The sequence below is a fragment of the Eleutherodactylus coqui genome, chromosome 6 (genome assembly GCF_035609145.1).
Source record: "Eleutherodactylus coqui strain aEleCoq1 chromosome 6, aEleCoq1.hap1, whole genome shotgun sequence".
NCBI classification, from domain to species: Eukaryota; Metazoa; Chordata; class Amphibia; order Anura; family Eleutherodactylidae; genus Eleutherodactylus; species Eleutherodactylus coqui.
In genome coordinates this window covers 220459173-220477123 of record NC_089842.1, presented here as the reverse complement: position 1 = coordinate 220477123, position 17951 = coordinate 220459173, and the positions used below count along the sequence as shown (strand labels likewise).

Here is a 17951-nt window from a genome sequence, read left to right as displayed (position 1 = left end):
TGGCGCCTTCACTGAGGGGTCCCTGTAATTGGCAAGCCTTCACATGTGTCTCATACAGGCAGGTTCCACCTCAGCAAACTGGCAGAGAGGATTATTGATCCGGAACCCAAGAGAGACCATTAGAGCGGCCTCTCCTACAGGCTCGCTCAGCCGGGGCGGCCGGGTAATTGGTGGAGGGTGCAGGGAAGAATGGCAACAGAAACCTCATAGAAGGGAGATGAGTGCCGGGACTACAATGTCAGTCATCGCCTCTGCACACGTAACTACTGCACTTCATCAGATCCCGTGCTCCAGTCACATCTAAAGCTGCAGTCACACAGCCAGAGGGTATCACATCAGCTTGCAAACTACATCTCCCACAATACAATACATCAGAGTGAAGAGTGTCAATAATAAATCCCCACTAAACTGTCAAGGATGATGGCCAACAAGATTATACTCCAGCCACATCCAAAGCTGCAGTCTCTACTCTTCTGCCATATCACGTCTCATACTCCAGTCACATCCAGACCTGCAGGACCTCACATCATTTTGCAAACTACATCTCCCACAACACATCAAAGTGGTGGGTGTTCTACTCCAGCCACAACCAGAGCTGCAGTCACTATTCTGCTGCAATATCTTGTCTCATGCTCCAGTCACATCCAGAGCTGTATTTACAGTTCTTCAGTTATATAGTGCCCAGTAAAATTATGCTCCAGCCACATCCAGATCTGGGGTCAGTGTTCTGCTGCCGTGTCATGTCTCATGCTACAGTCACATCCAGAGCTGTATATACAGATCTGCTCTCACATAATGGCAAGTAAAATTATATACTCCAGCTCCATCCAGAGCTGCAGTCACTATTTTGCTGGCATATCATGTCTCATACTGCAGCCACATCCAGAGCTGCATTAATCAGAAAATGACAAGGCAGCAGAATTGTGACTGCAGATCTGGATGTGGCTGGAGCATAATCTTACTGGACATCACATTACAACAGAGCTGCAAATACAGCTCTGCATGTGAGTGGAGTATTAGACTTGATATGACAGCAGAATTGGATGTGGCTGGAGTATAACCCATCAAGTAACCGCAGAACTGTACTTACAGCTTTGGATGTTATTGGGGTATCAGACATGGCAGTAGATTTGGATGTGACTGGAGTGTTTACCTCCCCATGTAACAGCATAACCGCAAACACAGCTCTGCCCGTGACTGGTGTACAGGACGCGAACAGGACATAAGGCATTCTATGGTATAATCATGAATGCAGCTCTGGCAGTGACTGGAGGATTACAACGATCACAGCCGCCACCTCTGATACTTCACTTCTGAACCCCCACCATCATTCTCTCACTTCTCTAATGCCCTCGTACCCGAGAGGTCATGAAGAGGAGCTTGGTCTCCATGTCGGGGGTCAGCCGACATGCCAGGAACTTGCGGGAGGTGCGGGATTGTAGGAGCTGGAGGATTCCTGCAAAGAACAGAAAAAGGCAAAACCGTAAGGACGTCCAGAAGGTATAAATGATATAATGCAGAAGACGCGATGGTACAATTCGGCATCGCACAGCAGTGGGGGGGGGGGGGGGGGGGGGCCGGTGGTACCGGTGGTACGAGAGTGGCAGGTGGCACGCAACTGACTCCTCCCACGGGAACTGTAATGGCAGCCATGCTTCTAGAACTCTCTGATACGGAGCGCTCTTTAGGCTACTGTTTGCCCTCCAGTCTTCTGCGCCGAGTGCCATCACTTCCGTTTTGGTCTTCTGCTGTGATCGGAAACACGGCAGCGACACATGTCACCGCGATCCGCAGCTTATTAGGGGAAATTACTTGTGTAACGCTCAGGGAAGGGGATCGGCGGGTACGATGCTCCCACACAATGAGTATTATGCAGGATGGCGGCTGAAGTGGTTAACATACCCCCGTCATACTGTGCACTGGGGGGGCTAGGCACTGCACCGGCTGGATCAGTGAGCGGAGCGAGTGGCTATAAATAGATGTTCCTCAGTGCCGAGCAGAAGAGCGGGGAGCTAATTAGGTGCAGCCTGGAGGAGGGGTGCCATTATCTGCACCCCCCTAATCTCCAGAGCGCAGAAGTCAAATGCACATTTATAAGATGCACAGGCCGCAGACCTGATAGCGCAGATTACTGAGGCGGGCGCGGATAACAAGAACGTGACCGGAGCGGGAGGCAGAAAGAACCTCACATATTATACCCTGGAGGCAAAAGGCCAGCAGCTACTGAGCCGACTGGGGCTTGTGTGTCCCCAGCATGCTCTGCAGTAGCAACATGCACGGTTAGACAACGCAAACCCCTGTACGGGGGGGGGGTTAGACAGCTCACGGCCCTGTACAGGTGGGGGGTGGGGTGGGAGGTGTAGACAGCGCAAGGCCCTGTACAGGTGGGGGGTGGGGTGGGAGGTGTTGACAGCGCAAGGCCCTGTACAGGTGTTTGGAGTGTTGACAGCGCAAGGCCCTGTACAGGTGTTTGGAGTGTTGACAGCGCAAGGCCCTGTACAAGTGGGGGGTGGGAGGTGTTGACAGCGCAAGGCCCTGTACAGGTGTTTGGGGTGTTGACAGCGCAAGGCCCTGTACAAGTGGGGGGTGGGGTGGGAGGTGTTGACAGCGCAAGGCCTTGTACAAGTGGGGGGTGGGGTGGGAGGTGTTGACAGCCCAAGGCCCTGTACAAGTGGGGGGTGGGGTGGGAGGTGTTGACAGCGCAGGGCCCTGTACAGGTGGGGGTGGGAGGTGTTGACAGCCCAAGAGCCTGTACAGGTGGGGGTGGGAGGTGTTGACAGCCCAAGGGCCTGTATAGGTGGCCGGTATAAAGCCCCAGTGTTGTAAATAATCAGCGTTTGCTTGCAGTTTCAACCCTGTGGAGGCGCCACTACTCAGCTGTTAACATGGGGATCGGCTGATAGGCAGCTTCTTCTCTCTATGCAGAGGCTGTGAGGATAGGAGACTTGCGGATATTGTCAAGTAAGTACCTGTAAACTGGGAGTTCAGTGCTGATGGATTGTGCAGCATGTCCTTCCATAATGAGTCAAACTCCGGAATGCGAGCGACGTTCTGCAGAAGCCGCACCAGGTCCCGGCCAATCATGAAGCAATCCATGAACTGAAAACAGGAAGAAAATGGTGAGCAGGGAAACCAAATTGCACAGATAACCATACACTGCCCACACTACACCAACCGGCGCCAAACCTGGAATCATACAAATCTTAAAGTCAGCTGAATGAAAGAGTGCAAGCAGGAGAGAGGTGGGATGAAGGAGGGCACAAGCGCGTGCAAGCGGGAGAGAGGTGGGATGGAGGAGGGCACAAGCGCGTGCAAGCGGGAGAGAGGTGGGATGGAGGAGGGCACAAGCGCGTGCAAGCGGGAGAGAGGTGGGATGGAGGAGGGCACAAGCGCGTGCAAGCGGGAGAGAGGTGGGATGAAGGAGGGCACAAGCGCGTGCAAGCGGGAGAGAGGTGGGATGAAGGAGGGCACAAGCGCGTGCAAGCGGGAGAGAGGTGGGATGAAGGAGGGCACAAGCGCGTGCAAGCGGGAGAGAGGTGGGATGAAGGAGGGCACAAGCGCGTGCAAGCGGGAGAGAGGTGGGATGAAGGAGGGCACAAGCGCGTGCAAGCGGGAGAGAGGTGGGATGAAGGAGGGCACAAGCGCGTGCAAGCGGGAGAGAGGTGGGATGAAGGAGGGCACAAGCGCGTGCAAGCGGGAGAGAGGTGGGATGAAGGAGGGCACAAGCGCGTGCAAGCGGGAGAGAGGTGGGATGAAGGAGGGCACAAGCGCGTGCAAGCGGGAGAGAGGTGGGATGAAGGAGGGCACAAGCGCGTGCAAGCGGGAGAGAGGTGGGATGAAGGAGGGCACAAGCGCGTGCAAGCGGGAGAGAGGTGGGATGAACGAGGGCACAAGCGCGTGCAAGCGGGAGAGAGGTGGGATGAAGGAGGGCACAAGCGCGTGCAAGCGGGAGAGAGTTGGGATGAACGAGGGCACAAGCGCGTGCAAGCGGGAGAGAGTTGGGATGAACGAAAGCACGTCAGGAATATGCAGGTTGTGTGATTATTTAGACTCTTATTTTGCTTCTCTTAGCCACACATGAACTAAAGAGTTAACTAAAGGTGTAAAAAAATGAAGATTTGTAAGTTAGCGCACAATAAATAGTTATATAGGAGGATCAGCTTTGTATGCTTTAGATAAAGACTGCAGACAATATATTTGTTTTTGTGTCTCATGGCAAAAACTGACGTCATTCTGTCATGAGGACTAGGAAATTTATACGTAGGCATTTTTTCTGTGAAGATAGTATAAAGATTTACTTTCCGGAACCAAGACAGAAGCCATTCAAACGCTCTACTCATAGTTTCCTGGAGAAATTTCTGTCTTGGGAGCGAATGAAAATGGGCCTCTCCGGCTGCTGATATACAAGTCAGAGGATGCTACCTCCCAGTGATGCAAGGTAAATCCTGGAGAAAGTTCTGTTAAAGGGGTTGTCCCGCGGCAGCAAGTGGGTCTATACACTTCTGTATGGCCATATTAATGCACTTTGTAATGTACATTGTGCATTAATTATGAGCCATACAGAAGTTATCAAAAGTTATTCACTTACCTGTTCCGTTGCTAGCGTCCTCGTCTCCATGGTTGCCGTCTAATTTTCGCCGTCTAATGGCCAAATTAGACGCGCTTGCGCAGTCCGGGTCTTCTGCTTTTCTCAATGGGGCTCCGTGTAGCTCCGCCCCGTCACGTGCCGATTCCTGCCAATCAGGAGGCTGGAATCGGCAATGGACCGCACAGAAGCCCTGCGGTCCACCGAGGGAGAAGATGCCGGCGGCCATCTTCAGCAGGTAAGTAAGAAGTCACCGGAGCGCGGGGATTCAGGTAAGCGCTGTCCGGTGTTCTTTTTTTAACCCCTGCATCGGGGTTGTCTCGCGCCGAACGGGGAGGGGGGGGGGGGGGGGTTGAAAAAAAAGAAAAACCCGTTTCGGCGCGGGACAACCCCTTTAAGTCTGATGTTGCTACTGATGTGATGCCAGTTGTAATATGTTTATACATAGATAACGTGGGAAGTAATTTGTATAATAATTTTCAAAAGAAGCACAAGTGTTCCCCACTATGCTTGATTATCCCTAATTTGAATAAACTGTTATTGTTAAATCTTCCTTACTGTCTTACTCTCTTTAAAGCAATATTGGAACCTGTTGCTCCTAGCAGCAAAACAATACGAGAGTGCAAGAGCGTGCAAGCAGGAAAGAGTTGGGAAAAGAGCAAAAGAGCATGCAAGCGGGAGAGAGGTGTGATAAATGAGAACGCAAGTGGGAGAGAGGAGGGATGAACAAGTGTTAAAGCGGGATTGAGAAGGGCTGAATGAAAGAGAGCAAACTGGGGAGAGAGGTGGGATGGACGAGAAAGTGCAAGCGGGAGAGAGACGTGAAATGAACGAGAGGGTGCAAGGCAGGGAGAAATAAGAAGGAGAAACGAGAGTGGAAGTGGTAGAGGGGTGTGATAAGAGAACGAGCGCGCAAGTTGGGGAGAGAGAAAAGCTGAATGAGAGTGCACAAGTTGGAGAAAGATACTGAAAGACTGCAAGCGGGAGAGGGATACGGAGTGTACAGGCGGAGCAGAGGGCCTGGGGGAATGTGTAGCATCAATTGTGCTGTGACCTTCAGTCAGTGGCCGGTAGCGGTAGAAATTGAGGTGCTCTATGGATGTGTATTCTACATGTTCCCTCATGATGGGACATGTTTCGGACACTTGTGATGGAATCTGGAAACCCCCAAACAGCATCCCATAGTGTGTATAAAACGACTCTGTGAATGCTTTCTAAGTCACAGGGGGCACCGCTGAGTGACAGTCCATTACCCGGTCTCTCAGCAGCATGGTACAGAAGTCCACCTCTTTCTGCCTCAGTGTAAGGAGTTGGGGGGTACCATGGTGGTCAACGATCAGCCGCAGGTATGTGTACACGGACATTGCGATGAGGATGCTGCTCTTCATCACCCACTCCCTGCAAGAGAAGAACAGAGATATGGCAGCTGATCGGTGTGATGACAACCTGCTGTACGCTGGCTTTTTCAAGTAGTGAGGGCCAATATATTAGTGCAGCACTGATCAGGTCGAAAAAAAAAAAAAAAAAAAAAGAGAAACCGACCTGTCCAAGCATCCTACTGGAGAGATTTGCCACCCACTCTGTAGGCGACGTGACAGCACATATACAGAACGCCTCCAGCCGCCCGCAACCTCAAGAGTGGAAATAATCAGCAAACGTCCAACTCTCCCCAATAGAGAGCTCACGTCCCATTTATAGTTTGGAAGCATTTACCATTCATTATCCTAGAAGCACCAAATCTAAGAAACGCCGCAGACATGGCGCTCCGCAGGAAGTTACCCTATAGAGCAGTGCATTTATGTGGAGTGACAACCTCTCATGTAACGCCAATAGTTGTTGTCTTAGTTTTCCCTACCTGGCTGACATCATCAGGGGGTTGGGTGTATAGCGTGTACGTATAGCATGGCATGATGCACGGGGACTTGTGTGGAATGCGCTTTTCTTTTGCAGACGTCTGATTTTGATCAAGGCCTCATCCCCGCCGTCGGCAGCACTTCCCCTTTTTTAGGCTTGCTAAATAAGCGCACGAGCCGTTAATTGTCTGTGCTGGAGAACACTGTTCTCCTGGGGATAAATGTCCTGACAGGTCTGAGATCCCTGAACAACACTGCCCCCTACATGGAAGCTCAGGTTTAGAGGTACAGCAACTCTGGTCAGGGGATTGCATTCTAAGCCTTTTCCCTAAGATATGGCCTCCACGATCTGGAAGAAACCCTCCCAGGGCCGCACGGCCCAAATCACCACATGAGTTGTAATACCAGCCGTTTATGAGGTCAGTATTCTGCAAGATTCCGGGCTCCCCCCCACATCGGTCACCAGCTCCCCACAAATAGGGCACCAGTTCCCTACGAGGCGGCTATAGCAAGGCACCAGCTGTCCCTTCTCCCCCGAGGGCGAGGTGCCGGGCAATTTCCTCACCCCAAGGCAACCCACATTCCCCTCAAGCTACTGGCCTAGCCCTCCCAAGGCAAGGTGTCGGCTAACTAGGTGCACATTCAGCCTCCCCCAAGGCAAGGCACAGCACACTGCCCTATCTTCTCCCCCCCTCCACACCCCTCCCTCCTGAAGGTGCAGGCTCACCTTTCCCCCCTTGACAAGGCACATTCCAGAAAGCAATATGTTAGGCAATTTCCCATGATGCAATTCCTAACAGCCTGTGTTCTGCTATTGCAGGAGGATTTCATTCCTGCTCAGAATTATTTTCGGAGTTGCACACAGTCTGAGAATTGCTCCCAGCTGAAGACAGACAGATGTCTAGATGACATCGGAGACATCTGCTCGTCCTCAAGCAATCCCCCCATCCCCTGGTGAAGTGAAGGAGAAAGGATACGGTATATCTTGGAGATCTTCCAATGACATCAGAGGCCGTGGGTTACAGCTATGGAAAACATTGTCTCAGAGTTGTGGCTTTTACCTGCATCTGTATACTGCCACCATTATTCGTCAGTCCCATAACTCACTGCGGTGTGGGGAGCACTTACCTCTGATCCATCAGAATATCCAGTACGCTCTCGGCCAGCCAAATATTCTTAGCAGATATGTCGCCCCCTGGGGTGTGAGGAGACATGTCATTGATGCAGTAATTACAAGTTATCCATCCCATCCTATGAGACTACTGGCACGGCATATCCCATCACTCACCCGCAATCTGCTTCATGAAGGTCATGCACACGCCATCGGCCCCCAGGACGCTGCTTTTCACCAGCTCTCGGACCAGCCACACCAGCTAAAATGAGACGTCATTATCCTGGGTTATGAGGCGATGAAAGTAGATTGATGCCAACATACCTGGCATCGCCCCAAAGTAAATGCCCACCTCTGAGCTTATCTTAACCCCTTAGTAACGCAGCCCATTTTGGCCATAAGGACAAAATCACTTTTCAAAAGCCATACCTTTTTAATTTCTCCATCACACGGCCACATGAGGGCTGTTTTGGGCATGATGAGCTGTGCAGTTTTTATTGGTTTCATTCATTATTGGTACATATAGCTTTTTTGATCACTTATCGCCTTTTTTGGGAAGTGAAGGAAAAAAAAACTTGTTCCACCTGAATTTGCCTTTTCTGCACTGCACTCCCTCACCTGAGCCACCAAGTCTCACCTACCCCTCACTGGACCACCACCTACCCCACCTCTCACAGCGCCTCCTACCTGCGTCCGACATGTGTCCTGCAGCTTCAGGTATTTCTCCATTAACAGCTGGTTGATCTTGTTGAGGACAATGTTCATCCCGTCTCGGCTGACGAGGGCCAGGTCGCGGTAACACTGTGGAGAGAAAGGCAGCCGTCATCAATGACATGTAATCCACAAAGCGCTGGGACCCCTAAGACCACCACCAGGGGGCAGCTTTCTGCATCAGATGGGGGCACTAACTTATTACCAACGATCAGAGCTTTGCCTCTAATGAAACGTAGTCAGCCCCCTGAAGCTCACATCAGTGCCAACTATTGGGGGACACATGCACCAATAAAATACACCCCACACAGCTCAAGGGGTGGAAGGTATGACGCCCCCCCCAACCCCCTTCCAGTTCCTGTTAACCCCTTAATAGTATAGGACTAAGGGCTCCTGCACACTGGTGATTGCGAAATCAATCAATAAAAATCGCAAAAACACAAAACTTGCGATTTTTTGTGTGTCCTATTGACATTTGCGTTAAAAAAACCGCAGCGATATCGCAATCACCAGTGTGCAGGAGCCCTTACATTTATGTCCCGCAGCATCGGGGGGTATGTATGAAGGGGTGATCTCCCCCCATACAACCGACACCCAGCAGCAACAGCTCCGATAAGCCACGCAGCTGATCGGAGCTGTTAACCCTCTAATTGCTGCTGCCAGCGGCATTTAAATCCCCAGAATGATATCCGGGGGTCCCGTCATTTTTGTTGCAGTTTGTGCACCGTAGAAACAAGACGCACTGAAAGATGGCGGAATGTTGTTCCTTTTTCATTTTATTCCATTTAGAATTTTTAAAAAGTTTTTCAGTACATTATATGGTACGTTAAAGGGGTTGTCCCGCGAAAGCAAGTGGGGTTATACACTTCTGTATGGCCATATTAATGCACTTTGTAATGTACATTGTGCATTAATTATGAGCCATACAGAAGTTATTCCACTTACCTGCTCCGTTGCTAGCGTCCTCGTCTCCATGGTGCCGTCTAATTTCAGCGTCTAATCGCCCGATTAGACGCGCTTGCGCAGTCCGGTCTTCTCCCTTCCGAACGGGGTCGCTCGTGCCGGAGAGCTGCTCCTTGTAGCTCCGCCCCGTCACGTGTGCCGATTCCAGCCAATCAGGAGGCTGGAATCGGCAATGGAACGCACAGAGCCCACGGTGCACCATGGGAGAAGACCTGCGGTCCACCGTGGGTGAAGATCCCGGCGGCCATCTTAGCAAGGTAAGTAAGAAGTCGCGGGAGCGCGGGGATTCGGGTAAGTACTGGACGTTTTTTTTTTTTAAACCCCTGCATCGGGTTTGTCTCGCGTCGAACGGGGGGGGCTATTGAAAAAAAAAAAACGTTTCGGCGCGGGACAACCCCTTTAAATAGTACCAATGAAAACTACAACTCGTCCCGCAAAAAACAAGCCCTCATACAGCGACGTCGATGGATAAATAAAAGAGTTACAATTTTTTTTTAAAAAGGAGGGAGAAAAAAACCTAAGATGAAAAAAAAAAATTAAGGGGTTAATAGCATGTAACGCAGTCTGACATGTTACACGATTCCAGCATGCTCCTTCGCGGTGGCGGCTCATTACCATGACGGGCGCGAGGAGGCAGCGGGTACCGTTATGTGGGTTCTTCTCTACACTTTCTTTTGAGGAATTTGTGAAACAAAAATTTACTTATTCGCTTGTTTTGCCGTTGATTCAGCTGCCGCTTCAGCGATTCTGTCATATCTCCGTCAATTACCATAAGGTCTCCCTGTGGGGAATCGCCTGTGTGCGGATGTACTCTCACCTGTGAGGGAGGGGCCGTACTAACGACCGCACCGCGACAAATTAGATCAATAAAAAAAAAAATATGACAAAATACAAGCCAGAGGGGGGAAAAAAAATGGATTAAACAACGAGGAGAGGGAGGGGACACGACGACTCCATATTGTGCTGAAGGGGTTAATAAGGGGGGGTTTAGGCGCAGGTGCAGCGTCTGTGACCACTTGGGGCGAGCGCAGTGTCATTGCTGCATCAAAGTGGCAGATCTAATTATCCGAAGCAGAGCATCCTGCAGCAGAGCCCGAGCCACGGATCAAAAGCCGCGTCAGGAAGGACGACTAATGAGAAGATTCCAGGCGAAGCCAGAAGAAAGACGGCGAGCGCGAATAGACCAGTCAATGAGAGGCGGCGGCGGCGGTAAGCGCCTGACTGCGAAAGATAGCGCACAACAAAAGACAGCATGCGGCGGCGAGAACACAACGGACAACGCAAGACGGCGAGCAAATGTAAGACAGCAAGTGCAAAATGACATTGTCCTCCCCCTATCCATTACTGCTGATGGAGCTGCCCCTAATTGACACAGAAACACCACCAGGGCGGCGCTGTAGAGACACTACATGGCAACCACTGCCACCACAGGGAGATGAAAGGTGACAACTGCTGATGGCCTCCACATGACATCCTCACACTGCTGAAATAACGGGGGCGCCCAGCTGTAGACCCGAGACAGCGATCTCCGTGAGAATCTGCCCAACTGCGGGAGGGCAAAGCAGTGATTAATGAACTCCGCGCAGCTCGAGGACCTGCAAGAAATCCCTACAGCGAGGAGCGCACTGCCGCCAAATAATCAGCTCGGGGGTCATTAGCGGCGTGGAGAACAGCGGCCGCCTTCCACTTTCAACCATTCTACAAAAATTTGGGCCGCCTTGAGAAACTAATTAGCTACTTGAAAGGAGCTTCCATCCGCGGCGGCTCACGGCCCGGCTAACCCGTACCGGTAATAAGACCCTGGCGAATTACACTAACCCAATACGGATCAGCGCAAGGAATTAACCCCCGTCTGCCTGGAAAGTCTCTCTCTATATATATTTATTTCCATTCCCTGATGAATGAGTAACTGGTCAGAAATCACAAAACCCTCCACTATGTGACCTTCCCCAATACCAGCAAACGTCTCCCCTGACATCCTCTGTGCTGCTGACCCCTAACACTATGTAACTCCAAGTCCATGTTCTCCCGCATGATCACAGCAGGGTCCTCCCCTGACATCCTCTGTGCTACGGTAAGACATGAAGCCCTCACTTTGTCACTAGCCCCCATTAATGCAGGTGGCAGGATGTTCATCGGCCATGAAGAGGTGACATTTACAACGCTAGTCACAAGAGCTGACAGTCGGTCATTTCCTCCGCAGTCTTCACTCTCTTCCTTCATTGTAATTACCCAAGAAATATGCCAACAGTACAGAAAGAAAACAAAGCCATCTCCGGAGGTCGCGCCCTCTCCCAGGGTGAACGTGTTTGCTTAACGTTTCCCGAAATATCGGAGGGCGCCTCCCCTGCCCGCCATGCCTGGAATGTAACAATAAGCAGCACTGGGAGGAGGGAGCAGGGCGCTGCAGGGAGGAAGGGGTTAAAGCAGTGGTGGAATATGGAGTGTGCAGCCAAAAAGCTTACAATCTACTGTCATCAAGATAACCCCCACCATCTGCTCCAGCTATGGACAGAGAGCCGGTACAGGAACCCCCAGCATCCGCTGCAGCTATGGATGGAGAGCCAGTACAGGAATCCCCACCATCTGCTCCAGCTATTGACAGAGTCGCTACAGGAACCCCCACCATCTGCTCCAACTATGGACGGAGAGCCGCTACATCAACCCTCATCATCCGCTCCAGCTATGGATGGAGAGCCCATACAGGAACCCTCACCATCTGCTCCAGCTATGGACCGAGAGTCGCTACAGGAATCCCCATCATCTGCTCCAGCTATAGACGGAGAGCCCATACAGGAACCCCCACCATCTGCTCCAGCTATGGACAGAAAGTCGCTGCAGGAACCCTCACCATCTGCTCCAGCTATAGACGAAGAGTCGCTACAGGAACCCCCATCATCTGCTCCAACTATGGACGGAGCGCCGCTACATCAACCCTCATCATCTGCTCCAGCTATGGACGGAGAGCCCGTACAGGAACCCTCACCATCTGCTCCAACTATGGACGGAGAGCTGCTACATCAACCCTCATCATTCGCTCCAGCTATGAATGGAGAGCCCGTACAGGAACCCCCACCATCTGCTCCAGCTATAGACGGAGAGCCGCTACAGGAACCCCCATCATCTGCTCCAGCTATGGACCGAGAGTCGCTACAGGAACCCTCATCATCTGCTCCAGCTATGGACCGAGAGTCGCTACAGGAACCCCCATCATCTGCTCCAACTATGGACGGAGAGCCGCTACATCAACCCTCATCATCTGCTCCAGCTATGGATGGAGAGCCCATACAGGAACCCCCGCCATCTGCTCCAGCTATAGACGGAGAGTCGCTAAAGGAATCCCCATCATCTGCTCCAACTATGGACGGAGAGACGCTACAGGAACCCACATCATCTGCTCCAACTATGGACAGAGAGACGCTACATGAACTCCCATCACCCGCTCCAGCTATGGACGGAGAGCCGCTACAGGAACCCCCATCTGCTCCAACTATGGACGGAGAGCCGCTACAGGAACCCCCATCATCTGCTCCAGCTGTGGATGGAGAGCCCATACAAGAACCCCAATCATCTAACCCAGCTATGGACGAAGATTCCGTGCAGGAACCCCCATCATTTGCTCCAGTTATGGACGGAGGGCCCGTAAAGGAAACCCTATTATCTGCTCCAGCTATGGACGGAGGGCCCGTAAAGGAACCCCCATTATCTGCGCCAGCTATGGACGGAGAGCCCGTATAGGAACCCCCATTATCTGCTCTAGCTACGGACGGAGAGCCCATAGAGGAACCCCCCATCATCTGCTCCAGCTACGGATGTAGGGCCCATACAGGAACCCACATCATTGGCTCCAGCTATGGACGGAGAGTCGCTAGAGGAATCCCCATCTGCTCCAGCTATGGGCAGAGCGCCCGTACAGGAACCCCCATCATCTGCTCCAGCTATGGATGTAGAGCCCGTACAGGAACCCCCATCATCTGCTCTAGCTACGGACGGAGAGCCCGTACAGGAACCCCCATCATCTGCCCCAACTATGGACGGAGAGTTGCTACAGGAACCCCCATCTGCTCCAGCTATGGATGGAGAGCCGCTACAGGAACCCCCATAATCTGCTCCAGCTATGGATGTAGAGCCCATACAGGAACCCCCATCATCGGCTCCAGCTATGGACAGAGAGTCGCTACAGGAACCCACATCATCTGCTCCAGCTATGGACAGAGAGTCGCTACAGGAACCCCCATCTGCTTCAGCTATGGATGGAGAGCAGCTACAGGAGCCCCCATAATCTGCTCCAGCTATGGATGTAGAGCCAGTACAGAAACCCCCATTATCTGCTCCAGCTATGGACAAAAAGAGTCGCTACAGGAACCCCCATCATCCTCTGCAGCAATGGATGGAGAATGAACCCAGGTACCCCCATCATCTGCCCCTGATATTAACTCTTTAATGGCTCCCATTGGTAACTGATACCAGAAGATTCACACCATGTGCTTAATGCATACGGAGAACCACATAACTACAGATCAGCTTTGGTACCCACCTTTTGAGCCTGTGCGGGCTCGGACAGCACCAAGGTGAACAGCCCCAGGCACACCTCTTCATGCTGACTGGCTCCTTTGCAGACCTGAAATGAACAGATAACAGACACTTAATACAGAATTAAGGAGGAAAAGTGGATGAGCAGGGAAGAGACTGAGCCGGAGCGGTGGGCACAGACCAGAAGAGTAACCTTTACCCATATACATCCCTCAGCATACAGGGCGAGCAGAGAAGAGACTAAGCCGGAGCGGTGGGCACAGACCAGCAGAGTGTAACCTGTGCCAGTATACAGGGAAAGTAGAGAAAAGACTTAGCCGGAGCAGCGGGCACAGACTAGCAGAGTGTAACCTGTGCCCCTATACATCCCCTGGCATACAGGGAGAGCAGAGAAGAGACTGAGCCGGAGTGGTGGACACAGACCAGCAGAGTGTAACCTGTGCCAGTATACAGGGAGAGCAGAGAAGAGACTGAGCCGGAGCGGTGGACACAGACCAGCAGAGTGTAACCTGTGCCAGTATACAGGGAGAGCAGGGAAGAGACTGAGCCGGAGCGGTGGGCACAGACCAGCAGAGTGTAACCTGTGCCAGTATACAGGGAGAGCAGGGAAGAGACTGAGCCGGAGCGGTGGGCACAGACCAGCAGAGTGTAACCTGTGCCAGTATACAGGGAAAGTAGAGAAAAGACTTAGCCGGAGCAGCGGGCACAGACTAGCAGAGTGTAACCTGTGCCCCTATACATCCCCTGGCATACAGGGAGAGCAGAGAAGAGACTGAGCCGGAGCGGTGGGCACAGACCAGCAGAGTGTAACCTGTGCCAGTATACAGGGAAAGTAGAGAAAAGACTTAGCCGGAGCAGCGGGCACAGACTAGCAGAGTGTAACCTGTGCCCCTATACATCCCCTGGCATACAGGGAGAGCAGAGAAGAGACTGAGCCGGAGCGGTGGACACAGACCAGCAGAGTGTAACCTGTGCCAGTATACAGGGAGAGCAGAGAAGAGACTGAGCAGGACCCGGAGTGCTGGGCACAGACCAGCAGAGTGTAACCTGTGCCAGTATACAGGAAGAGCAGAGAAGAGACTAAGCCAGAGCGGCGGGCACAGACCAGCAGAGTGTAACCTGTGCCAGCATACAGCAGTCTATGGGCTGCTCAGAGGATCAGTACAACGATCAGACGCTGAGCTCCACCGGAGCAGAGATGTACAGCGCTACACCAATCCAAACCTCATGTCATGTGACTGCCCTGTCCAATATATAGCGCAGGCTGTATCATTACCGTGTAGTGGAAAGTTCTCCAACCTTCTAACCTATCTTTCTATTTCTCACTGTTTTCAAGATCTTTGCTGGTTGTTAGCGAATGAGAACAGCTGAGGATTTGTTACACTGTATCCCACTTAGACAATCCTCTGTGGACTCCAGACTGATACATTGTAGCAAACTATCAGGACTGCAGGGAGCTCTGTGCTGCTGATGTGTTTGCCTCACAGTGGATACAATGTAACAGACCCTCATCTATGAGATGTATTACATCAGGAAAGGCCAATGCTGCGCCCCCTGTGTACAGAGAACGGAATCCCCTACCACGCTTTAATCTTGTTGGTGGACAGGGGGCGCCACTAATGGTTCAGCACTATTAGATTGTAATACCTGAAATCTAACCATTAATATGTTTACATAAAACCAGCAACAGAAGAAAAGTAATTAATATGAGGGTCCGGATGAAAGGCTGAGAGCGGCGGACATGAAGCCCCGGAGCTAGAATGTTCCCGGTACAGCGCTCTATAATGGAAACGTCTGCGGATAACAGGGAGCAGTAGATTGCATGACTAGCACAGGTTACACACTGAGGGATCTTCTGTGGTGGTTGATAACAGGGAGCAGTAGATTGCATGACTAGCACAGGTTACACCACTAAGGGATCTTCTGTGGTGGCTGATAACAGGGAGCAGTAGATTGCATGACTAGCACAGGTTACACCACTAAGGGATCTTCTGTGGCGGCTGATAACAGGGAGCAGTAAATTGTATGACTAGCACAGGTTACACACGGTGACGGATCTTCTGTGGTGGCTGATAACAGGGAGCAGTAGATTGTATGACTAGCACAGGTTACACGCGTGACGGATCTTACTTACATAAGCGTTGAGTGCGTCGTTGGCCTCCCTCTCCGACACGCCATTAGTCATGGAGGTCACCAGCGTGACGCAGCGCTCCAGCCTCTGAAATACAAGACACACAAGACATGAGGAGGGACACCGGGGAGCGCCAGCGAGCTTCTAGACACCACTATCCTGCAAACGGACGATAGCGAACAATAATCGTTTTCGACTAAGTGCGGCCAACGACAAACGATAGTCATTTGCTTGTCTTCAGTTTCTGCCAGCATAAAACGCATTGTTGGCTCGTTCCATTTAAATGGCGCATGTTCACCGCTTCCCATTCGCTTATACGATTTCTTGTCTGAACGAGCCAACAGGCTGTACGAGCCGACAATTCGGATGTCGTTGGCACGTTCAAACCTTAAATCTGCTCGTCTAAAAGGGCTCTTGCATGCAGATGCGGCTGTCGGACCACGCGGCGAAGATTCACAGTGGAATCAGACGTGAAATATGCGCCAATTCTGCATCCTATTTCCGTACCGCGCACATTTTTTTCCTGTGAGGAGAGTTCAAATCCGCACAAGAAAAAAAAAAAAAAGCGGTGGCGCCGCGTCCCGATGCAGAAGCACAACGTTCCACGTCAAAGATCCGCACAGAAGGCCGCAGTGGGTGACAGTGTTGGTCGTGTGACTATACCGTAAGGCTGCGCACGCGGGGCGGATCAGGACGCAGATTAGAAGCACCCGGAAATAGAATTGGCATGCGACTGATTTAAAATGCGCACCACAGCAATTTCCGCACGGCTTTTGTGCGGTTTTCTTTCGCAGCATGTGGACAAGATTTGCAGGGGGTCGGCCCCACGTACACACGGACGCATAATGGGCACTCCGGGTTTCCATGATTATAGTACAATGGGCCTCATTTATCACAGTCTGCGAGTACCAAGACGTCCTTGTTGCCCTTAGCAACCAATCACAGCGCAGTTTTCGTTTCTCAAGCTGCTGAGGTTTAGATGAACGCTGCGCTGTGATTGGTTGCTTGGGGCAATAAGGACGTCTTACTACTCGTCGGCTTTGATAAATAAGGCCCGATTCGCGCGAAGACGCTCCGCATTTAAGATTTCACCGCCAGCGATGCGAGAGGCAACATGGCAGCAGACGGCAGCGCATGGCGAAACGTTAACCCCTCGTGTCCCCCAGCCGCTACCGACACACACAATGTCCGGAGATTAGAGGGGAGCTCCTCCTATAACCGCCCCACAATGACAGAATCGGAACAGCGCCCAGGTAGCACCGCTTGTAAGTATAGCGCTGCCCCCTGGCGCTACTTCCGGTACCCAAAGAATCAGGACCACAAGTATTGCAGTAAGGAACCCAAGGGGTCCTCTACAGGAATGTGCGGGTAAGGGAAAGTGACAACTATCCTGCAGAATAGCCGGGGCGCCACCAACACGGTCAGCGGCCATCATATCTGTTGGCCTCCAGAAGTAAGTCACATGACCCTCCTGGAGCTGCTGACAGGGCGCGACTAATGCAGGAGCCACCACTGGGCCCCAAAGACTACAAATCAGCACCTTAGAGGGCCGACCGGGTCAGCTCCCTCATTCTCTGCCATAGTTATTACACTGCCCCCATAGGGCAAGTGGTGGCAACCCCTGTACTTATTCCTGAAGCTCCATCCACACCACACACGCGCCGCCCACCCACATACACACCGCCGCTCCGGCGACGGCTGCTACCAATTATCGTCACTGACGCTAATGAGACAAACTGGAGGAGGCAGGGGCGCCAGGGAAGAAGGGGTTACAGGAATCTGGGTTACTGCATCAAAGGCCCCTCATTATTTGCCGGAGAGAACGGCGGCGTATTCTTCTTCTTCCGAGCGCTCCGACGATGGGAGAAGGGGCGCTGCGAGAAGTGAGAATTACGCATTCCCTTTGAGCTGCATCCAAGTGTAAAGACTAACAGGTCCTGCGGGCCCCGAGCGGCGGTACAAACAGATTCGCTGATGCTGTACGAGGGCCCATCAATTACGTGAGCGCACGTCACAGGCGTTAACCCCCTCCCTGCCGCACACAAGCAAAAAGCGGACTGCGAG

At 52.1% G+C, this 17951-nt stretch overlaps 1 protein-coding gene across 1 annotated transcript in view; it reads right to left on the bottom strand.

Annotated features, from left to right (window-relative positions):
* INTS3 (integrator complex subunit 3) overlaps window positions 1-17951 on the bottom strand; it is a 50730-nt gene that overhangs the window by 27459 nt on the left and 5320 nt on the right. The window contains exons 2-9 of the mRNA XM_066572463.1: window positions 15891-15974; window positions 13761-13844; window positions 8237-8350; window positions 7727-7811; window positions 7567-7633; window positions 5839-5983; window positions 2970-3099; window positions 1359-1456 (exon numbers count right to left, since the gene is read on the bottom strand). Of these exons, the coding sequence (XP_066428560.1) occupies window positions 1359-1456; window positions 2970-3099; window positions 5839-5983; window positions 7567-7633; window positions 7727-7811; window positions 8237-8350; window positions 13761-13844; window positions 15891-15974 (807 nt within the window). The remainder of the gene's footprint in view (window positions 1-1358; window positions 1457-2969; window positions 3100-5838; window positions 5984-7566; window positions 7634-7726; window positions 7812-8236; window positions 8351-13760; window positions 13845-15890; window positions 15975-17951) is intronic.